The sequence below is a fragment of the Marmota marmota genome, unplaced genomic scaffold (genome assembly GCF_001458135.2).
Source record: "Marmota marmota marmota unplaced genomic scaffold, marMar, whole genome shotgun sequence".
NCBI lineage: Eukaryota > Metazoa > Chordata > Mammalia > Rodentia > Sciuridae > Marmota > Marmota marmota.
In genome coordinates, this window is record NW_026000005.1 from 20112121 (window position 1) to 20137260 (window position 25140).

General features: G+C 38.4%; 1 protein-coding gene across 1 annotated transcript in view; it reads left to right on the forward strand.

Annotated features, from left to right (window-relative positions):
• LOC107138591 (aldehyde oxidase 4-like) overlaps positions 1 to 25140 on the forward strand; it is a 58648-nt gene that overhangs the window by 12890 nt on the left and 20618 nt on the right. The window contains 15 exon segments of the mRNA XM_048808265.1: positions 1272 to 1333; positions 4116 to 4199; positions 4805 to 4885; positions 6242 to 6386; positions 6800 to 6892; positions 8611 to 8762; positions 10217 to 10310; positions 11336 to 11441; positions 13212 to 13394; positions 14911 to 15073; positions 17618 to 17710; positions 18410 to 18579; positions 19023 to 19137; positions 19918 to 20040; positions 22151 to 22247. Coding sequence (XP_048664222.1) covers positions 1272 to 1333; positions 4116 to 4199; positions 4805 to 4885; positions 6242 to 6386; positions 6800 to 6892; positions 8611 to 8762; positions 10217 to 10310; positions 11336 to 11441; positions 13212 to 13394; positions 14911 to 15073; positions 17618 to 17710; positions 18410 to 18579; positions 19023 to 19137; positions 19918 to 20040; positions 22151 to 22247 — 1761 coding nt within the window.

Sequence of the window (25140 nt, forward strand, 5' to 3'; positions counted from 1 at the left end):
AGAAAAACAATAATACAGGGGCTGGGAATATAGCGCAGTTGGTAGAAAGCCTGCCTTATATGCACCAAGTCCTGGTTCACGCCCCCCCACAAAGAAAGAAAAACAATAATATAAAATAAATTTAAAATAAATGTAATTAGTATAGGCTTATAAGTTCTAAAATGGGCAACCAACATAAAAATCGCTGCTTAATTTAATCTAGGCTTTTCCTTTCAAGACTAAAGGAATAACATTTGTGAATTTTCATCTTTTTTTTTTCTTCTTAGAATTAGAAAAATGTCTGTAATGGGCAGTTATCTTTTCTTCAGCAGTCTTTAATACAGTCTATGGAGTTAACATTGATTATGTAACCCTGAACAAAATGAAACAAAAAGTCCTGATACTGGCTCACCCCAGCCTTTACTGCTAGCTTACAGCTTATCAGAGAGAAGATGTCCATGGCCTTCCCACTACTTGTATTTCATAACACGTAGTTATGTTCTAGAAATTTCAGCTTCTTCCTTCTACTCTAAGGAATTCTAAATTCACATCCTTCCATGTTTTTTCTTCTTTAGCAAAAAGAAAGAGACTATGGAGTCTGCAGCCATTCTTGTGTATTCAGCTTCTTCTAAAAAGAAAGGAGGGAACCCACAGCCCAACTTCCCTTGTGACTCACTGGAAGCAACACTTTTCTTCTAGTAGTTTTAACTTGCCGGATCCACATATACACACTCCCTCTGAAATTGTTAAACTATAATTGAACATAATAATTTGAAACATACTTTTAGTATAAAAATAATACATTCTATTGTGAAAAGGTCCCCAAATTTAAAGATATAGAAAAACTCATCAATAATTCTGCCACCAGTAGCACCACCCAGACCAAGACATTAACACATGAGCCTTTGGAGACACTTATCCAGACTATAGCAGTCCCAATTCCTCTTCCCCTGGGAGACTGCAGGAGAAAGGTATGACGAAGGGACACATAGATGATATGGAGATGCAGATATACAACTTAGGATAGGGGCAGGAAATAAAGAAGAAAGGATTGAGAAAAACTTTGGAGATTTCTATGGTATTTCAGGAAGAAAACGTAACCACAAAATCTATTTTTTGAAGAACATCTCCAAGGGAAACATTTTTTTCTAAAAAAAATCTTGCTGGCTTTAGGGAGCAAAAAAAAAAAAAAGAATCTCAATACTAATACAACTATTCCACTGAAAACATGAAGTACAGATATGCAATGTATTTCTATATTATTTTCTAAAACTTTACCCCTTGTTAATCAGGTAATTTGTGCCGATGTACTGGATACCGACCAATTATAGAAAGTGGGAAAACTTTCTGTGTGGTGAGTTAAAAAAAAGACTACCCATTCTGTTACATTAATGATCTTTTGCATTAAAATAATGTATTGCATTCACTAATCTCTAAAATAACCCCATGTTGCCTTTTCTAATCACTGAAAGTTGTTAAATACCTACAGCTTTTTTTTTTTTAAATAAATGGTTAGCATCTGTCTTGTTTTTATCCTTAAATTGGTCATTTTCCTGAGGAGGACAGAATTTAGTTTATGACTTCAAGAAATGTGTGGTCTACTGAAAAAAATAAAGCATGGAAACAATAAAACCATAATTGAAAAGCAAGATATTAAAAACTCAACATATCCAATATATGCATATAAATTTTGAAGGAACATGAACTTAAGAGAATTAATAAATGGGAAGAAAAGAGACAGAGGAGAGAAGGGGAGTTTTGAGCTAGGTCCTAAAGGAAATGCTAGAAATGAAGGCTAGAGAGAGGTCTAGGAAAATTCCAAGCAAGAAAATGGATGGAAGTAGGAAAAAGAGAGATGTCCAAAATTCAGGTTAGAATGACTAAATGATGAGACTAAAGTATTAAAAATTTATAAGATCGTGTTTGGGGCTAAAGAATGTAGATGTAAAGCTGATAACCAATGTGTAGTCATTGTTCTCAAGCCAGAAATAACACAATGAGAACAGAATTTTGGAAGAAAAATTCTTGGCACTTGCTTATAGATAAGCCTGGGGAGCCATGTTGGGAGTGAAGGGATGGACTAGTGCCATGTCCCACACAGGAGAGAATGACGACCCAGACCAGTGTGGCAAATGTGGAGACAAGGAAATCACTTTTAAGAGGATTGCCAGAATCATAGCCACCAGATGGTAAAGAGCAAAGAACCCAGGTCACCTTCCAAGTCAAGAAACAGGAACCACAGGAGACAAAGGAAGCTGGGGAAAAAATGATTTAGTGTATGGGGGAGCAGATAGTTTTGAAATATCTTGTTTTCATAAAGTTAAATGTCAGGAGAAGATATATTTTGAAACAATTTCAGTAGGGGTGTTTTTCCAGGACCCATTTTTTATAGTAAAAATTATTTTTATATAATTGTTTGGCTAAAAACAATTCAAGGTACATAAGTTCATGCCAAATACTAAAAAAATCTTTAAAAGACATATTTTAATGCCAGTACTGAATATTTTCAAGTTCTACACACTACAGGCTATTTTATTTTAATTCCTGGGTTGGATATTATTTATGTGGATCCATAGGAGTGGGCAATATACTACCATTTTTGACCTTCAAAAACAGCAGTTTCTTTGTCTGATTCAACCTCTTACAGTGTGATTATTTTTCTGGTGACAAAAAAAATCTGTACAAAGATAGAGACAAAATTAGATATTTAGACTCTTTCTCATACTGGGTCCCCACATTCAGCCACTTATAGTTAGTTCCTTTACTGTGTACAGCATTGCCATAAAATCCAAATCCCTTCTTAATTCTGTAGAAATGATCTTGCAAGTAAGATATACCAGCTGCTACTTTGGCAGTAGTTCTATGTGTCAGGCACTGTATGAAACTTTTCTAATACTTAAATCTATCAAATCTTTTGGGGATGGGTTTTATAATCCGAATTTAACCCTGCTAATATGTGTTAAAGCAGGCACTAGACCCAGTTCACCTTGACTTATTTTTTTTTTAAATATTTTTTAGTTAAACATGGACAAAGTATCTTTGTTTTGTTTATTTACTTTTATGTGGTGCTAAGGATCGAACCCAGTGCCTCACACGTGGGAGGCAAGCACTCTACTGCTGAGCCACATCCCAGCTGCCTCCCCTTGACTTATGTATGAAGAGCATCTCTAGATTGCCACAAACCCTTTGGCAGTGTTTACACATTGAAAAGGGAAAACAGGAATGATAAGTCTGATTGTTGTAGTAACTGATAAATGAATTCCGGCTCCAAATTCTGCATTTCTGCATGAAATGTCCTAAAAATTAAAGTTAAATGATTTTAAAATGCTTGAGTCATCCCAATAATTCAAAATGACCCCAATAAATGACAAATAAGCTCAGGCTTTATTTATATTGATATATAGAAAGTTTTAAAGCCAGCTTGTCTTCTTAGGACTTCATTAAAGATGCATTCTGTATCACCATTAAGATGACAAAAAACAATTTGTTGGGTTGGTTACTACATTGTAACTATACTTCATGTATCTCAGTTCCAATAGAGGCCTCTGCTGGCTGATTCCACCCACCTCTCACACCTTTGCCATCCTCAGAGATTGGAATGACACTGTTTACAGGACTCCATCCTGACTTCGTCCCGTTCACTCCCTATTATTTTATTTAATTGTTCAGTGAAGAGATAGCAGGTAACCTAACCTGCCAGATGCTAAGATAGGTGACTAAAGAACCAACTAATGAAATGAATTACAGTAGATGGGGTAGAGAAAGAAGATGGGAAGGGAGGGGAGGGGGGATAGTAGAGGATAGAAAAGGTAGCAGAATACAACAGTCACTAGTATGGCAATATGTAAAAACGTGGATGTGTAACCGGTGTGATTCTGCAATCTGTATATGGGGTAAAAATGGGAGTTCATAACCCACTTGAATCAAATGTATGAAATATGATGTGTCAAGAGCTTTGTAATGTTTTGAACAACCAATAAAAAAATTGAAAAAAAAAGAAAATATGTGCTAAATTTTGTACTTCAAAGTAAAATTAATGATGGAATTTGTGACCAAATAAAAATTTAATCTTTTAAGTGAAAAAAAAAAAAAATAACCAACTAATGAATTTGACTTCAACTGCATTACCTCCTAAGGAATCCAGTGTTTGTCAGCTGAAAGGATCCGGAAAATGTTGCATGGATCAAGATGAGCAGGCTCTTGAAAACAGACAAGAAAAAGTAAGTATCTGGCTTTTCCACTTCAGTTGAGATTGGCTGAAAAACATCCATATAAACCCAAAGGAGTTTTCTGTTAGTGTGAGTAAGTAAAATGCAAAATAAGTGAATTGGGATCATCAAAAGCCTCAAAGAGCTCCAAAAATTAGGAGGTTCGTGACTCGCACAAGGCTGGTCGCACAGGCTGCTTCCCTTCCCAAGCATCAAGGCTTTCTGTGCTTAGTCTGAGTTTAGCAACCATCCCCATTAGTTAGTTAACTCACTAACTCTTAGTGAGTTAGTCCCTCACTAAGAGAGACTGAGCAGCAGTGCCCCCTCATGCTCCTGCCAGAAAAAATACCTGCAAATGATTCCTGGGACCCAGAACAGAAACCTGAAACCCAATTTCTGACACCAGAGGAAGAAAACCAGAGTCTAGTAAGCAAGCTGGGAAATCACCCAGTGCTCTTGAGAGAGTGGGAAGAACTCCACTGAGGGATGCCCTGTGGTTCTGGCACCTCATTCTGTGTCAGGACGTGTCAGAGGAAGAGGCCCTGACTCTGAAGTCTCACACTTAAATCTTCCTGCACCTCTCTCAATAACTCCGTGTTTTGTTTTGTTTCATTAAGATATGTACCAAACTGTATGATGAAGATGAATTCCAGCCATTGGACCCATCCCAGGAGCCTATATTCCCTCCTGAACTGATAGTAAGATACTTTACTTCTATTGTTTCATAACATGATATGGTATCTGCCTTTTTGTATTACACTATGAAATTACTGAGCTTTAACATTAAAAGTGGGAACTGTGTCCAAGATAATGGAGCAAAAACCCATTTTTTAGGGATTTTATTCAGATAAGTGGAACAGACAGCTTGGACGAGTGGTGCTGCCAGGGTCAGCTGCCAGGATGCATTGGTTGAATCCCATCAACTGAAGAGCCTCAGACCAGAGTACAGTGACACACCCAAGGCCATTGGTACTCTGTGAGATATCTTAAAGGTCATTTGTAAAATCAGTAAGTAAGAATCCAATGACACTTAGAATAGCAGAATCACACTATTCTTACATTTAGTTTCTGTAATTTCAACTCAATGGGGGAAAGATAAAGAGAAAATAACGTATATAGTGCAGTGTGTCTGCCACTCTCTTCTGTGCCTGGAGAGAACACGAGAGAGGTGATTCCACTGGCTTCAGAAGGTCTCAGTCCCCACACACCTCTCAGAATGATGAGAACTTGGGCATCCTGAATACAAATCTAGAAATAAAAATTACATGCATAGTGTAGCTGTCTGTACACACATATCTAAATATAGATATAGAGACAGTTGTTAAAAAAACCCATTTATGCAATTCCTGCTGAGTGATTTAAGGGATGCTTTTCAAGGATAATTTTGCCTATAAACAATTCTTGTCCAGCATAAAATCTCATCCCCAAAGATGAGTCTCCTCTGAGTCACTGTTGGGCAGAACTAGAGCAGGAAGCCTGGCATCTTAGTTCCAGGCCAAGCCACCTTCACTACATTGTGCTATTTCCTCTTCACACACTCACTTCACAAATACAAATGGAGTTTAGGCCACTCTCCATGATGATTCTTTAGCAGTGCCATATGGATCTTATCAACAGATGACTCATTGGTGATCCCTAGAAGCTGGATCTCTCCAGAAAGCTAAAATGCAGCCCACCTGGACACCCAGTGAAAGAACGAACAAGGCTTGTGGACAGAGCAAATGCCCCTTTACTGAGGAACAGCTCTGCATATTTATAGAGCCAGGGGTAGTTTGACAGTTGACAAGGGGTGCTTTTTGATTGGAGGGTAAGGATCAGGTGAGCCATCAGGGCTAGTCTGATTGGTGGGTAGGATCAGGTGAGCCAGCAGGGCTCTGATTGGTGGGTAAGGATCATGTGAGCCAGCAGGGCTCACCATTGGACGGCTCTTCCTGGGATATGGGGAAGTTAGTCTTTGGAGCCGGGCTGACTCCCAACACCCAGAGTTGTGGATACACTCGTGGCTTGTGTTCAAGAGCCCTGCTTGAAAGTGTGTTACATTTGCTTCTCTGCAGAGAATGGCAGAAGATCCAAATAAGAGAAGACTGATGTTCCAAGGGGAGAGGACTACCTGGATCACCCCTGTGACCCTGGACGACCTTCTGGAGCTGAAAGCCAATTTCCCGAAAGCCCCGCTTGTCATGGGGAACACTACAGTGGGTAAGTGTTTGCTTCCCTGTTCTTTAGAGTGGGTAGCCTAAACTCTGTGTCTCTTCTGAAACTCCTCCTAAGTGCAATTCATTTTTGTTAATGATACTCATGGTCCTTTAGAATGATTTGTTGCTTTCTTTTGAATATAAGTTATGAGTGTCACAATTTTCATTCTGGCTCATCAGTAACTGACATGTATTAGCATCCATTTTCTTCTTTTTCTGATTGCTTGAAATGCATAGTGTAGCTGTCTGTACACACATATCTAAATATAGATATAGAGACAGTTGTTAAAAAAACCCATTTATGCAATTCCTGCTGAGTGATTTAAGGGATGCTTTTCAAGGATAATTTTGCCTATAAACAATGGCAAAATTATGTGGTGAGGAGGTGGGGAGGAGGTAGAGCCTGTTCCCCTTAAGGACCCGCCATTAAGTTCAAAGATGAATTCCATCCAGTTTTTATATCTCCACTTGGGCTTCCAGAACTACACTTTGTGACCACCACAGATGATGGTAAGTACCTTCTTTCACAAATAAGATATAATTGTTGGCTGTTGGGCTGTTGGGAAGCAACCACAGGTGCTGAGTGATTTTGAGATTTCACAGAATAACTCACCTCACTTATTTATTCATATATTTACTGAGCACCTACCCTGTGTCTTTTATGAGCATTTTCAAATGAATTTACTCAGCTACATCACTGAGTTCTACATCATCGTAGGAGCCATAATAGCAGAAAGATGTCACATACCTCACCAGGTATTCAGGGATTGACCAAACAAGAAACTGAAGACATGTGCTGTCCAGTAGGAAAGGTTCTTGTCACACATTACTCTCCGATTCACAAATTTTCTCAAGGTTTATTCCATATATACATACACAAACATATGCACACACACATACACATATATCTTGACCACAAGAAATGTAACTATGAACAACAAATTTGTTTGAAATGTAACTATGAACAACAATTTTTTTTATCTTCACATGCTTTCACAACAACCCTGAGAGATAGATAGACATAGCAGGCAGCCATGGTATCTCTATTACCCTTCAGAAGGTATAGAATCAAAGGGCTTAAGTAACTTCATCAACATCACACAGCTAGCATATCCAGGTCAAGGCTCCAACCCAGGTCTTCTTGCTCCACCTAATTCACTAAAGAAGGCAATCTGAAAAACACATCCCACCATCCACTACCCAAACTAAGCACTGGAATGATAATGACTGTAGAAACTAAAAATCCTATAAAGCAAGGTTCTCCTCAGTGAGGAAACAGAAATCAAGTAGACAATTTCTTGATAGCCCCTCTGACCTGCCAGTCTGAAGTCAGTCTGTCCACTTTTTAACCTGTTGGAAAGTGTATATCAATGGACTCACAAGAAGAGATGGAGTAAGGGAGGCCAGCCATGTAGAGCAGAAGGTTGGGAGAAGGTGTGGGAAGTATTTGGTTAGGGTGTGGTGAGGAGGTGGGGAGGAGGTAGAGCCTGTGGGACCCAAATAAGTGTTTGGGTCTTCACTGTTGTCCCTTTTCTTTACTGTTGTCCCTCCGGGGAGCAATAGGCACTGTTTCCCTAACCATCCATCTAGTAAATTTTAATACCGCCCATAAAATGTATATCTTTTTTATATGCAGTATGTGTATTGGTGCTTTACACATAAAAAGAGTTTCGCACTCCTTTGGGAGCAATATTGCCCCCATTGAGGATGCATGGGCCAGATGACATCACTACTTAAACTATACCCTGTAAGCACACCTGCAAATAAAATTGACCCAAGATATGGCAGTTGTCTATTCTTTTTATCTTTTTGATCTGAGAACAATAGGAAGAGATAACTGAAGAAGGACAAATGGGCAATTGACATTTTTCAGGTTAATTTTTATTTAGTCTTTGTAAACTTAAAAACAAAACAAAAAACCTTTATGAGACCTTGACTAAGATTTCCATATTTGAGCAATTTATTTAGGAAAAGTAAATGAAGTACTGAATTTCAGTTATTCGTGCTTGATATGTGCTAAAGTCTATGGCACACATGACTGAGAAAAGGAGTTTGGTGTTCAGTATTTGAGAGTAAAGCAGATTGCCAGAAATATTTTTAATTGTTGTTTTTGTTGGTTGTTGTTCTGAGTGAATATGGAAAGCAAAGACAGATTGAAGAGACTGGTTTCATGCAGTCCTATCTTGTTAAAGTTCAGTTAAGCTTATATTCCACTATCTTATTTTTAGGGGTGACAATAGGTGCAGGATACAGCCTGGCCTATTTGAATGATGCCTTACAAATTATTGTTTCGGAGCAACCAAAGGAGAAGACTAAGACATTTCGCGCCCTCCTGAAGCAACTGAGGACACTTGCAGGAGCCCAGATTAGAAACATGGCTGTACGTTCTCTATTAGATAAAATAAGTCACAGTTCTGGACAGTCATACAGTTCTGCTCATTTTAACCAGTGTTATCCTGAAGAGCAATCCTAAGTCAATGTTGAACATGTCTCCTCAATATGAGAGTGGGGATGGGTGGAGGTGTTCAAAGTAAGAGAACTGTGATATAATAAGATTATGATACAAGAGTCAGAAGATTCCCAAATTCTAGTCCCAATTACCTGTGATGATGTATGATCCTGGAGAAGCTATTTGATCTCTTTAAACCACTGTCTCTTAATTTTTGAAATTAAGGTCCAACCCAATGGACTGTCTCTAAGGTACTTTCCAGCTCAAACAGTCTATGAAATATGCCTCCAAGATGCTCTTTTATGGCTGGTTCTCCTCTTAGATCTTTGTATTAAGGTCAGTTTCTAAATGTGTCTCCCACATGTGCATTCGTGGATTCCCCCAGTTGTCTAGCTTACTGGGGTTTCCTAGTTATTTAATATTTGAGAAAAAAATCAAAGGGAGATCAGTAGAGTAGAAGAAGGGGATCCAGGAGAGTGAGGAGGGGAGGTAAAGGGGAAATACTGGGAAATTATATTGACCAAATTATATTATATCATGCACATGTACAAATATATAACAACAAATTCTACCATTATGTACAACTGTAATGTACCAATAAAAATACAGTGGCGGGGGGGAAACTTAAGAAAAATTGGCTCAGACTACTCCCCATTCCACACATGGTGGGTAGATTAGCAGGATTTGGTGGGGTCATGGGTCACTATATTTCTCCTGTTTGGCTCTGGCTCTTTGGCTGATCCTCCAAATCTGCCCTTCATTTTCACCTTCTGCATCTTATGTCCCTTTTCTAAATGGCATTGCTCCTCTCATTATCAACTTGACTCCGTAAGTCTTCAGAGAGCCCTTGTTTGAGTCAATGTGGAATAGCCTTTACTGAAGGTTCAAGGTGACAGAGAAGCATTCTATTTCACAGCAGCAAGACAGGCTCCATATCCCAGTTTTTCAATTTGCTCAGGCCACAGTCTCTCCACCCTCCTCATGTTGTCTGACACTTTTTCTACCCTTTGGCCAAACCTTCCCTTCCCCCTAACCTGCTTTCACCAGCCCCCAAATTCCCATTCATTTCCCTTTGTATCTATCTTCATAGGTAAACACGCCTATCAAGGAATGTTTCCAAAGACAAATGCATATTTGAGTCAGTCCTTGAGGAAATCATTCCTCCTTGTTGCACATGGAAGAGGAATATTTTCTCAGGATGGGGTCAAGAGTGGGAATATTGTGTGATATGTTGTCTGAATCTACTTAGCTGCTTCCAAATTCACAGATCTTTCTGTGACACAAAGAAGAGAATTAAAAACTTAACACAAGGCCTCTGTATAGAGAATTCATTATTTGACAAACAACTAAGTACATCTTTTCAAATGCCATCCTTTTTTATTTAGACTTTAGGAGGACATGTGGCAAGCCAGCCTCATTTTTCTGACCTAAATCCCATTTTAGCAGCAGGAAATTCAACCATCAACCTGATATCTAAAGGTAAGAGGCCAAGCTTCAGGTATTCTACTTTAGACTTACCACTGTTTGTTTTGTAGCCTCTGCTGTAATTATTAGCTGGGGACCCAAGAATATTTAATTTCACTTCATAAGGCTATGTTGACATTGCTTCAAACCTAAGGGTGAAACTTTGATCAGTTAGTCTGCTCTACAGAGGTCCTTTATCTTACAAACTGGATACTTTTATTGCACCTGACAATTTTTCTTAAATATTTGACCAATTTGTGAGCAGTTAAAATTACAGTATCAAAGTAGTTGAAGAAAAATATTAATGAGCGGTCTCTCCATGGCATATTTCAATCCAGAGTTTCGTAAAGATGGCAGTTTTTCTTATAAGAATTTCATTTTAAACTAAATAAAGTTTGTGGGACATCTTACCCATTACTTCTGTCCTTATTCAGATACTTTGAGCTTTTGGGAGGGAAAAGCATTTAAATTTCAGGAAATAAAAACAAACTCATATTATTCATAGGGCTACTGATGTATGAGATTCTTCTCTGATTAAAATTAATTTTTTAAAGGTGACTCAAGAGAGTATGATAAACTAAGAGAACAGTGTGTGTGTGTACACATATATGCAAATAATCAAAGAGAAAGTGATATATCAGGAATCCCACCTCTGCCGGAAGTCCTACCTCTAGTACTATGGAAAGGTCATTCAATCTTTCCCAATCCCAATTTTACCATTTGTGAAATATAAACATTGCAGATTGTTTCCAAATAACTTTAAAGTTCCTTAAGGCCCAAATTTGTGAGTGGTGTATAAATGTGCTGTAAGAACCAGAAAAGACTCCTCAGCTTATCAGGTCCATCCCTGTCATTGTGCAGATGGGACCCCAAAGCTGCCATGACTTGCTTCAGCGAGCCAGGTTGGGAGCTGGAACTAGACCCCTGTGTTCTGGCTCCCAGCCTACACACTGTCTTTCCCCAGATACATCACATCCACCACTTGCCGTGGGTTCTGCAGTGAAAAAGCTCAACCTAATCAAGGCCATTTTCTCTAACAGAAGGAGAACGGTAGATTCCATTAAATGGCCCTTTCCTGGAGAAAGCACCAGAGGCCAGCCTGAAATCTGAAGAGATTGTGTTGTCTATTTTCATCCCCTACTCTACACAGATGAGGTTCCTGGAACTGCTGCCCTGCCCCACAGAAGCCCTGCTGGCCCTGTGCAGAAAGCCTGAGCTGCAAACAGGCTTCCAGGGGAAATGGCCCCCTATTCAGAACCAGTTGCTTTAGGGAAAGTTTGGGCCTCTCACAGGGGGAGACCAATTCCCAGATGGTCATTTGATTTTCTTTCATAGAAGAGTCACATTATAACTTTCATAGATCCTCAGCAATTTATTCTTCATGACTCCCTTTCTCCATAAATATCAGCCCCCCGTTAACAGCTGATCCAACCCAACTTCTCGTTTTAAAGAAAATTAGAATGCAAATATATATATATATTTGTATAAAGGTAAATATAACCCTGGCTGCATTCAGTATTTATACATATTATTATTATTATATTCATTTCTTTCTTTTGACTTAAAAGAAATTAAGAGTGAAACATTTCTGTGGGCTTGATGTATATAACTCTGCCAAAGTTCAAGATACCTTTACACGAACTAAATATGTTTTTACTCTTGTTAATTTTATTTTGTAGTTTTCTTATAAATGGTCTAAAGCTTTCTTGTTAATGTTTTGCAGAAGTACTGCTTTAAGAACACATAACCTGGGTTAATTTAAGATAATAAATTATCACCTACAGGATAGAGAGATAGACATTAAAGCCCAGTACTCTGTGATATTGATTTGCTGGATGTTTAAGATTAAGATTTTAAATTAAAGTTAAATTAAAAGGGCCAAAAACCCCAAAAGAGCTCCTGATAGTATCCTGGTCCCTATCTCTAGGTCTAAGGGAACATCGGCCCTGCAAAAGCAAAATCTATTATGTGAGTAGAATTTTTTATTTCAAAATGAATGTGCATCTTAGCCAAGATTGAGTACATAGTCAACATTAGCTAGAGGAAGCTTCTAACTAAGTGAAAGTTATTTCAGGTATTTCAAAGTCAATCAACATTTATTAACCAAATCATTTAATAAGATTCTTTACCTACCGACTATGTATCACAGCATGGTGTTCAAACTGGAAGATACTACAAGAGTTAAAAGGCATGGGGTCCTGTCCTCAGAGTCTCTAAATCTAACAGGAAGGGCTTGAAAGGTAGGGTAGGGGAAGGGGGACCAATTGCCTGGGACAGGAAATGACAGGCAGCTAGAGTAGTTTCTATTGGGGGACAGATGATAGCCCTGAATCCATGGGGTGGCCAATCCGGGCAGGAGAACCACATGGAGCTAGGAGGTAAGGAACAGGGCAGCTGGACAGCCTGCGAGGTGAGGCAGGGAAGGAGGCCGGGGTCCATCACCAAGCATCTCAGCTGCTACAAGGACTTATGTGTTTTAGCAGGTGGCCACCTTTGAAGCCTAAAGCAAGGTAAAATTTGAATAAAAGAGATATTTTAAGAATATTGATCCAGTAGAAGAAATGAGTGAGCATAAATTGGTTGGGGGGAGGACTGAAGGCAGAAGGAGCAGTGAGGAGGCCAAGGCAGTGGCACATTTTCTCCTGACTGTCCTCTCATCCCAACAGCAGCCCCCCGTTACCAGCTGATCCAACCCAACTTCTTGTTTTAAAGAAAATTAGAATGCAAATAATTTAAGTCACTTACTTACCCAGGCCACATGTGGCGATCCAGAGTTGAAAGAAATAGAGCCCAGGGGATGAGCAGGGACTCTGGAGCCAGACAGCTGGGGAACCCCAGCTCTGCCACTTACTGTGTCACTTTGTGCAAGTAGATCAGTGGAGATAAGCACTAACCCTTCCGAGCATTTCTCTATCTCCAGTGGCACTTTGTGTCGGGGCTCCGTCTGGCCCAACCGCAAGAGAATGCCATTGTCAATGCCGGGATGAGCGTGAAGTTTGAAGACAGCACAAACACAGTCCGGGAGCTCCAGATGTTCTTTGGAAGCGTAGGCCCCACCGTGCTCTCTGCAAGCCAAACCTGCAGACGGCTTGTCGGGAGGTATGTCATGGCGTGTCTGGCCACATGGAATGTGGGCCGTTCTGTTTGGAATGTTTTAATAAAAAATGTACTTTGGAAATTTTTTTCTGGTTTCAAACATACATATAGTCCCCTAAAAAAAATTAAGCACCACAGAATTGGATGAAGAAAGTACAAGCCACCCAAAAGCCAGGCCTTTGAGATAAAATGATTCTTTTATTGCAAGTTTCTGAAGTAAAGTTTATGCACAAATCACATGGTTTGAGTAGGTGGTACCTCTAAGGAATCAACTGTAAAATAAGTAAATAGCTCTAATACTGGGACATAAGACATCTGAAAATATTCTTACTCCACTTAAAGAACATGAAATATATTTTTTAAAAGTCACATTGTCTTTTTCTTGTAACTCTCATGACCTCTAGCATTTGGAGAGTAAGTTCTAAAAATTCTTCCAACTTGCAGTTTTACAATAAATTTAACCCATCATCAAAATTTAACCTTCCTTGTCGAAAACTAGCAATTAATGCCAGGTTTTTCAGATATGAAAATAAATCCATGCTTCCAAAACAACTCTGTACAAATTTTCGTTTGTGAAATTTTTCCAACTCTCTTCAATCATTGGGTCATTTACCATGTTTATGCAGTGTACTTTGTGTACCAGACACTGATCTAGTTCCTGCAGACACAGCAGAGCACAAGACAGAGTTGCAGGTCTCAGGAAGCTTTGGTTTTAGTAGTGTTTTGGTTGTTTGTTTTGTTTTTGTTTTTCACTTGAGCTATTTGAGGTAAATCAATATTTCCAACTCATTTTATTAAAAAAAATAATAAAGGAGAATTCAGTAAGGAAACTTTGGGAGCCCCTGCATTAGGTGCTAAAAAAAAGCTAATGAAATATTTTGAGAATCTTTTGTTCAGACTTCATAGATGATTACAGATGCCTGGAGTTATAGCTCCATGGTGGAGCAGTTGCCTAGCACATGTGAGCCCAGATTCAATCCCCTGTACCTCCCCAACTCACTCTCTCTCTCTCTCTCTCTCTCTCTCTCTCACACACACACACACACACACACACACACACACAAACCAAAATGGTTACAGGTTGCACTCCATCTTTTCTTGCCCTATCAGTTTAGTGTCTGTCTGTCTTAGTACACTTTCTATTGCTATAACAAAATACCTGAAACTGGATGATTTATAAAGGAAAGAGGTTTATTTTGGCACATGGTTCTGGAGGCTGGAAGTCCAAGAGCATGACACCCACAAAGGCTTCTTTCCATTCCAACTTACAGCAAAAAGTTGAAGAGCAAGCAAGCAGGTGTTGGCTGAAGAGACAACACAGTGGCATACTTGCATTTTAGCAGCATGCTGTTACAGTGACTAATCTAGTCTCTCAACTGCATTAATCTCTCTTAAAGATTTAAATCACCTCTTCCAACACCACCACAATGGCAATCAAATCTCAACATGAGTTTCAGAGATGATAAATCGTAGCACAGTCTTTGCCCCTTCTGTGAAACGTTTGCATTCTTACTGATAGACAGTGGGATGACGAGATGCTGAGTGACGCGTGCCAGTGGGTCCTGGATGAGATCCACATTCCCCCGGCAGCTGAGGGTGGCATGGTGGAATACCGGCGGACACTCATCATCAGCTTACTCTTCAAATTCTACCTCAAAGTGCGGCAAGGGCTGAACAAAATGGTAAGTGATTTCTCTGGGTCTCTGGTTCCTTGTCATTCCTAGCATGGGTCTGCACAGGAAGACTTCCCCTGCCTGGTTTGGATAATACACTGAGTGTACCTGGCATGGTGCCCTCCATGGTGCTTCCTAGGCTCCAGCCCTGCCTCTGGGCCTGGAGTGGTTTCTCCTCCCCTTTCCTCTCCTGTAACCCCAGGCTCTGAAGGGGGCAGCCTTGTTAGTCTATTTGCCCTATGATCCATGTGACAAGTGCTAAAAGGTAATAAGAGGTTAACTAACAATGGTGAAAAGCCTTCAGTAAGTAAATTATACCTTTTCCTTGTTTGAAACAAATTTGCATAAAAATAATACTTTAATACTTAGAATGTAATCCTAGCTATTTGGGAGGCTGAGGTAGGAGGATCACAAGTTCAAGGCCAGTCCGGGCAACTTAGCAAGACCCATTTACAAAATAAACATGAAAAAAGGTCTGAGAATGTAGCTCACTGGTAGAGCACCACTGGCTTTAATCCCCAGTGCTGCAAAGGAAGGAAGAAGGGAAGAAAGGAGGAAAGGAAGGAAGGAAGGGAGGGAGGGAGGGAGAAAGGGAGATGTGAGTAAAGCAAAAAGGAAGAAAAAATGATTTGTGACCCCCATCATCCTTATTCAACCACTATTAATATTTTAGTGCACATCCTTCTAAACCCTTCTTTATGGATGTGTGTATATGTGTGTGCATATTAATAACTGTTCAATAGACGTTGCTTGTTGAGACCCATCCGTGAACTATATATATATGAGGATCTTTTCAGCACGGTAGCCAGTTAGTGGGAAAGCCTGGTATTGGGAACTTCCGGTGGCAATCTCACAGGGTAAGATCGCCCACAAACATGTAAACTCCCCCTGAGCTCTGCTCAGGAAGGTCCCATGTAGGACCAGAGATGGAGTGACCTGCTGTGGTCACACAGCCTCTCAGAGATGGGTGTGACCTGTCAATATGCCAGTCAATCTTTGACTGCCAGACATCACGAAGCAAGACACCACCTCTGAAACCTTATCCCTGCCTTTGATGTACCCCCTTAAATAAACCACGGGAGCCATTTTCTAATTGTCCAGCTCCAGCTCCTGTGTGGCTGAACCTATCAGGTGCTCCATCCTTTAAAACTGTGATTGTGATTCTGTCTTTTGTTCTTTACTAATTATTTCAGACTTTAAGTTCTTCAGAGGCTTATCCCTCTGAGCAGACAAAAGGACCCTGGCGAGGTGCTAGCCACTCCTCGAGAGTTGCTTACTTATTTTACTTAGTAATATGAACATCTTTCAATGTCATTAAATATTTCTCAGTGGCATCATGACAGAATGGTTGCATGTGTGTTTATGGATGACTGTGCCATTATTTGATCCATTCCTTATTTTTAAACGTTTAAATTGCTTCAAGTTTTCTGTTAACTAGTTTTTTCTTACTCAACCTCATTTAAAATAACCTCCACAGCAGTGTTTCTTCTACCAAATATTATTGATATATCTTATTACATACAATTATATACTATTATATATTCTATTATGTATTATGTAGCACATTCGATATACAAATGTATATATGATTTATTAAATATTTTATTTTATTCATTATTCATTATTATATATTATTATATATTGTACACTATTACATATTCTATCACTGTAGAAGAATTCAAAATAGAGAGGGGCAAAATTTTTTTAAATGAACTGTAATCCAATAATAATCAACTATTACTATTAACATTTTTAGAATATACACTTTGATATTTTTCAATTTCTTTTTACTAAATTGGAAGCATACTATACATAAATTCTGTAGCCCTTTGTTCATTTAACTATATTCCCTGAAGTATATTTCTTCATCATCAATAAAAATACTCTTACAAAACCATTTTTCATGATTACAGAATATTGCATCTGAATGTGCCATAATTTGTTAAGCCATTTTCCTCTTGTTTGATATTTAATTTAATTCCATTTTCTTCACTATCACAAATAATCTAACATTGAACATTCTTGTAAATTAAGCACTGCTTGTTCCTCAGTTGCTTCTTGGAGATACATGCTGAGATAATTGGCCTGGATTTGAAAGCACGGCCTCCATTTAGAAGTGCACATATTTGCACTCATTCAAGATGACCTTGTCCAGTCTGACAGGTGGCATACACCTGTAAAACCAGCAACTTGGGAGCTGAAGCAGGAGGACTGCAAGTTCAAGGCCAGCTTCAGGAAGTTAGTGATAGCCTGTCTCAAAAGTTTTTTAAAAAATAATTAATTAAATTAAAGTTTAAAAAGAAAAGAGAGAGACCTTGTCAAGAAGTGAAGTCTTGGCTCTTGGAAACAACCTTACTTTTCTGTGTGCCCAAGTGGATGCAGAAGTCATTCTACAAACCTCGCCACCAGCTTAGAGAACTCCAGGCTCAGAGCTTTCTGTCAACAGAGCTGCAACCTAAGATCTTGAAGAATCCATTGGATAACCCCGTTTTTACATGTTTTTCCATGTTAGTCATTCAGACTGCAAAATTAAATGTGAAATAATCTTTTTAGGATCCCCAGAAGTTTCCTGATATTCCAGAAAAGTTCCTGAGTGCTCTAGAAGATTTCCCCATAGAAACACCACAAGGAATCCAGATGTTCCAGGTGGGTTGGTAAAGTTTTTGTTTTTTAATATATGTATGTTTTTGGGATACATATGCCTGTTATATATTTATTGCTGATAGAGTCTACAAAAGCCACCTGATGTCACCCATACACAAATTACTTGGTTAGCTACTGTGCTTTCATTCAGGGCTACTCAAATAATTCTGTTCTGAATTTCTTTTCTCCATTATTTTCAGTTTTGTAACCTAAATATTTCCCCCTTTATTTGACCAGTGTCCGTCCATCCTTTAAAACCTGACTCAACATTTACTGCGGCTAGAAAGCCTTCTTGCTTCATGACAACCACCCTGAATCTCCCAGGAACTTAGATATTTTTGTTCCACTTTATCAATTGTGTAAATTATTCTTTATTGCCATATGAAATAGACCGCCTTATTTTAATGTGTGTTTGTGTGTGTTCTGATGCCTCAATGAGATTGTAAGAATCCTTGAAGACAGGAATGATGTCTTCTTTCTTGGGGGGGGGGCAGGAATGGGGATTTTAATCAGAATATATCCCTTACTATAGAACTCATGGATACTAATTAACCTGATTCACAGATCTGAATATCTAATTACCTATAGTTTTCATTTGTTTGTTTGTTTGTTCACTTGTGAGTAAGCTAGATAAATCAAACCCAATTTTCAGGATATGAGAGAACTTCCAGTGTAAATTTTACTTGCTTTGTTCATTAACAGTGTGTGGATCCCCACCAATCCCCACAAGATCCAGTTGGCCACCCAGTCATGCACCAATCGGCCATTAAACATGCCACAGGGGAAGCCATATTTTGTGATGACATGCCCCGCCTTGACCAGGAACTCTTCCTTGCTGTAGTCACCAGCACCAGAGCTCATGCAAAGATCATGTAAGGAAACAAAAGATGTTCCCATGTGTTACTAAAATGCATTTACAGTTTTACATTCAAATTGAGAGGCTATTGCATATTTAAGTCAACTTAGAATACTCATTTCTTCTTCTGGATTGGAAAAAGTCTTTTTTTTTTTTTTCCAGAGATGCCCTCTGGCATTTGTTAACACCAGCCAAAAGTCCCTATTTACAGCTACACTGTTCATGACATTGAAGTGCTTAGGACCAGTTGAGAAAAGTCATTTTTAAGCATAGTTATTAAAGAATCTATGACCAAGAGTTAGAACACCTGCTAGATAATAATATTTTTCAACATAAACTATTGGTCCATGATTTAGTTATGAAGTCCACATATATTTTTTCCACTTGAGAAATCGTTTATATTGTGCCATGAACTTACTTCTGCATCTTTAATATCTACCATCATGTTTTCCCTGCTAGATCAATTGATACTTCAGAAGCCCTGTCACTTCCAGGTGTGGCTGATGTAATCACAGCAGAGGATGTTCCAGGGGATAATAACCATCATGGAGAGATTTTTTATGCACAGAATGAGGTGTGTGGTTTGTGCATGGTTTATGATTTCAACACTTTGCTGGAGAGACCAAAATGATTATCAGTTGCCACTGTAACGTCCACAGATTTACATGCACACCACAAAAACTGGAAACCAATGACTCCTCCACCTCTGTGATTCTCCACTTCTCTCTTAAATCAGGGGTCCCTTTGACATTCTGATGAGAAGTCATCAGTCTTCTTAAGGAAGGTCTCTGAATAGCTGTGAAAGAGAAGCAATATGGAACAGAGACATTAGATTAGGTAGAGGGGAGTGAAGGGAGGGGAGGGGGTATGGGGTTAGGAAGGATAGTAGAGTGAAGCAGATATTATTACCCTATGTACATATATAACTATGTAACCGGTGGGATTCTACATCATGTACAACCGAAAGAATGAGAAATTATACTCCATCTATGTATGATGTATGAAATGAATTCTACTGTCATGTGCAACTAATTAGAACAAATTTAAGAACGAACAGACATTGAAAGAAAGCAGAATTTCAGGTTGACCAGATCACTGTGTGTGCTGCAGGAATGACGAGGAGTGGGAAGACAGCAGAAGGCAGATCATGAAAGTCAAGAGAATTAAGTTCTGCAACCAATTTTTGTGTCCCCTAAGTCCCAGTGGAGCCACTGGTTTAAATTTTATTCTCATAGGTAGAAAATAGTTTTCTCTTTGGCCACAAAATCCAGCAGGTGTTAAAATGTGGGAATGATCATTCCTTTCTGATGAGTCTATGCCCTTAGCTAATCAGCAGCATGTGGCTTTCCTGCAGGTCATTTGTGTGGGTCAGATCGTCTGCACCGTGGCTGCCGATACCTATGCTCATGCCAAAGAGGCAGCTAAAAAAGTGAAGATCACTTACGAAGACATAGAACCAAGGATCATCACAATAGAGGTAGTCTGACCACTTTGCATCTTGTAGCATGATTAGGGCAGTATACTTTGGGGCAGAATTCAGTCATGGAGTCATAAAATAGTATAAGCTGGGCTCCATCTATATACTTTGTTCAGTGCTATCCTAGAGAAAGGCTCTAGTAATCAGCACCTCAAGACAGAATCCCAAGAGCTTTCCTGTCCAAACACCTTCTTCCCCACAAGTACTTCTGCAGCCAGTACAGCAGTGAAACTGACTTCCTATGCCCATTTCTCCTGTGGCCTCTCACCAAAGCCTGCCTGAGAATACAGATCAGCAACACCAGAGTATTGCCCTCAAGACCCCACAAACAAAGCTAGTCAATGGGAAAATCTAGAGCTCTGAGGAACTCATAAACATTGTAACATTTGTTATATTACAACTGCTGGGTCCTCTGTTTCTCTGCCCACTGTTCTTAAGCACAAACTCAGAAGACAAACTACTTGGATCCATAATCTGATTCTGCCATTTAACAGCTTCTCAATAGAAATGAAATGAAAACTTTGGCAAGTTACTTAAACTCCACAGACTTTGGTTTCTCATCTGTAAAATGGGAATTTTTAAAATTCATTTATTTTTTATTTTATTTATTTATTTATTTTTTATTTTTTGGTACTGGGGATTGAACTCAGGGGCACTCGACCACTGGGCCACTTCCCAAGCCCTATTTTGTACATTATTTAGAGACAGGGTCTCACTGAGTTGCTTAGTGCCTTGCCATTGCTGAGGCTGGTTTTGAACTTGTGATTTTCCTGCCTCAGCCTCCCAAGTCTCTGGGAATACAGGCATGTGCCACAAAGCCCGGAAAAATAGGAATCTTTATGAGGTTTAAATGACAGAATCCAAGTAAACTACTTAGAATAGCACCTGGGGATGCAGTCAATAAATGTTGGCTATTGTTTTTGGTTTTATTGTTATTAATGAGAGCAAAGATGTGCTGTGTTTTGTTTTATATCTCTAGTGCCTACCAGTGTTAAACCCACAGTTGGTGCTCAATAAATGTGTGTTGAGTGATAGTGGGATGGAAGGATAGATGAGCAGGTAGATGCCTAATCAGGTTGAACATCTTCATTGATTTTCCCATTCTTCCCAACAGTTATCAAATTCAAATTTTTCCGATGATCCTATAACTGCCACTTATTTCTGCTCCTTTCTTCTCATTCTCACTTTCACTCCATCCTCCAGCACCATCCTCACCACCTTATTGTCTGAATAACCACTTAGAGAGGCTCTTGTCTTACAGTTCAGCCCCTCTCCCACCACATTAACATTTCTGAGCCCCTGAGTTCAGCAGTTTACCTTTCTTATTCAGCACGGTCCCCTTACATAGGTCTAACTCCTCAATGTAGTGTCAAGGTCTTTCCTACACCATCCTCAATCACCTTTCCACACTCATCTTCCACTGTTTATTGATAGAAAACCTGCAGCCTAACCAGTCTGTCCTTGTCCTCATTTTGATCCCTCACCTGATCTCAATCTTAAACTGTTATTTTATGATGAGCCTTTAACTCCAAATGTTACTGGATCTGATTCAGGTAGCCAATACTAGGCCATTCCTGAGCATTCCACCCACCCCAGCCTCCTCCTCCTTAAATTCTCTTTACTCTATCATGAGCCCCTCTTACCCCAGAGTTGGCACCTTAAAACCAAATGCCTCAGATAATCACTCAACAATCTAGAGGTGGGGCCATGGTAATAGAGCTTTGTATCCTTAGCTCTTCTCCAAGTCCTTGAAAAAATTAGTGAGTCACCTAGGGATGCCTGTAATTCACTTTAATCCAATTTCCACTGACTCTTCACACTGTTTTGGCTCCAATTGTCTCTGTTTGTAAAGATCTATCTGAGGGGCTGGGATTGTGGCTCAGCGGTAGAGCACTCGCCTAGCACGTGCAAGGCACTGGTTCAATTCTTAGCACCACATAAAAATAAATAAATAAAATAAAGGTATTGTGTCAAACTACAACTAAAAAAATATATTTTAAAAAAGAGATCTATCTGATAGAGTAGAAGCATGGAATTCTGACGGGGGACAAATAGTTTATTAGGATGCAAATTAAAAAATTGTTTTGGTTTGTTTGTTTCTCCACCGCAGCAAGCCCTAGAGCACAATTCTTTTCTTTTTTCTGAGAAAAAAATTGAGCAAGGAGATGTAGAGCATGCCTTTAAGTATGTTGACCAAATCATTGAAGGTAAGTACAATAGTCTAGAGCCAGAAAATAGAAACTTCTAACGTCAAAGACTAATTTCAGTCATCTGGTTTGAGAAAAGCTGAAACGCTAAGGCAGGGCTTTTCTATCCTATTGTGGTTGTTGAACAACAATTTAAAATGCACGATGAGTTTAAAGCTTGATGAATTTTTACATATGTAGAAACCTATGCAAACACCACCCCATCAAGATACAGAACATTTCCCGTACCCCAGAATTCTTCCTACATTCTGTCTTGTAGCCCTCGAAAGTATTATTGTAACTTTTATCACTATAGATTCATTTTATCTGTTTTGAACTTCACATATATGGAATCTTTTAATATAATCTTTTGATGTGCTTATTTCTTTTATTTAACATTTTATATGGAAGAGTCTACCATGTTATTGTATGGATCTGTAGTTCTGTTTTCATTTTTCAGTAGTTACAACATTAGACAAATAGTCCACAATTTATTTACCGATTCTGCTATTGACAGACATTTGAATTTTTATCAGTTTGGGACCATTATGAATAAAGTTTTTATAAACACTATTATACTTGTTTTTTAATGAACATAAGCACTTACTTCTAATGGCATATACTAGGACTTAAAGGCTGAGTAATAGCATATTTGTGTGTTTAGCTTTAGAAGTTAATGCCAAATATTTTTAAATGACAATGAAAGTCATACCAATTTTATTCCTATTAGCAATTAAGAAAATTCCATTGTTATTGCCAGGCTTTGCAGCTTTATCTAATCAGTTAGATGGGTACTGGTATCTTGTTATGGTTTTAGCTGGATTTATTTAATTGACTAATGATGTTGAACTGTTTTCATACGTGTATGGGCTCTTTTTATATTCTTTTTGTTGAACTATCTATTCTAGTCTTTTGCCTATTTTTCCTTAATTTTTTAAATCCAAAAGTAAAAATTAATTATAATTAATAATACATTTATATCACATTACTATAATTATGTAATTGTTATTAATGTAATTGATAATATAATAAATAATCTATTTACTTACTAGTTTACAGATTTTAATATGGTTGGGTTTTTTTTGGTACCAGGAATTGACTCATGGCCACTCAACCACTGAGCCTCATCCCCAGCCCTATTTTGTATTTTACTTAGAGACAGGATCTCACTGAGTTGCTTAGTACCTGCCTCACTTTTGCTGAGGCTGGCTTTGAACTTGCGATCCTCTTGCCTCAGCCTCCAGAGCCACTGGGATTACAGGCGTGTGCCACTGCGCCCAGCTCATTTTTATATTTTTTTGGTACAAGTTCTTTGTTGGTCAATTATAATTCTTCCAGTCTGTGAATTATCTTTTCACTTTCTTTATGCTGATTTTTTATGATTAAAATTAAATCCAGTCTTTAATACACAGTGCCAAATTAACTGCATGTCCATATGAAACAAAAGGAATCTCGAACCCTTATACCATATAGAAAAATTAATTTGAGACAGATCATAGACCTAAATGTAAAAGCTGAAACAATCAAGCTTCTAGCAAAAACATAAGAAAACTTCTTCATGACCTTGGGACAGGCAAAAATTTCTCAGCAGACACAAAAGCAAGCAGTAACTATAAAGAAAAGTCACCTAAATTGAATTTCATCATAAAGAATTTGCTGGAATTTTGTCTGAGATTGCATTATAACATGTATTAATTTAACATAATTGAAATACTAATAATAAGTCTCATGAACCATGAACATAGTAGACCTTGCCTTTTATTTAGGTTTTCTTTAATTTCTCTCAGTAATTTTTACAGTTTTCACTATAGATATCTTGCACATCCTTCTTAATATTTATTCCCAATATTTAGTGCCTTGTGATGCTATGATAAGTGATATTTAATTTTCAATACTTCTATCTAGTATGTGAAAACAATGTTTGTGTATTGATTGGCTATCTAGCAATTTTATTAAATTCATTTACTCCTTTAATAGTCTTAGAGAATTTCTTGAATTTTCTATGTATTTAATCTGTGACTGTTATCTATCTTTTTCAATCTTGATACTATTGTTTGTTTTGACCTGGTGCACTAAGATCTCATTAGTGTGATTTTTTAAATATCAATACCTGAATCACACCCTAGACCAGTGATATCAGAATCTTGGAGTATAGAGTCAGAGCATAGATATATTTTAAAAACTCACCAGAGATTCTAATGTATGGCCAAGACTGGTATTCACAACTGTCATTTTGAAGAAAATTGCTGTGTGTCTTTGGTCAGAGAAAACAGCACAGGGTCTCTGACCTACTTCTAAATAATTGAAATCGCAAGTGCTATAAATGTTTATCTTTTATTAAAACCTGGTAGAGACTAGAAATCGTGTTTTGCAACATCATTCTATTTAAGCAGAAACTGCAAACTACCTCTCAATTATATAAACAATCCTTTACTTCAGAAGAGGACACAACTGGTAAGCTGGTGAGAGATGCTCAGGAATCTGACAGTATCCACTAACTATGCCAAAGGTCCAATACTCCTCAAGGATTCTGTTTTTTAAAATAAAATGAAATTTTCACAAAGGCTATAAGTTTGATGTGAAAGTTATTCACCACCCCCTCCCAATAGTCACATCAACTAACATTCCTCAGGTACTTACTGTGTCAATACCATGCTAAGCATTTTATATGTACAACATTATTTAATCCTTATAACCCTAAGAAATCAGTATTTTTACTAAACCTGTCTTAAGTAACTAAGCATTTACTACTTACTATTTGAAATGTGAGTGAAATAATTTTGAGAAGGAACATAGCCATAGCTTCATTTTAAAGGTTAAGAAAGAAACTGAGGCTTATAAAAGTTAAATCACTAGCTCAGGTCTCCTATCCAGTTAGCTGTAGGACCAGGAATAGAGCCTGGTTCTGGCTGGC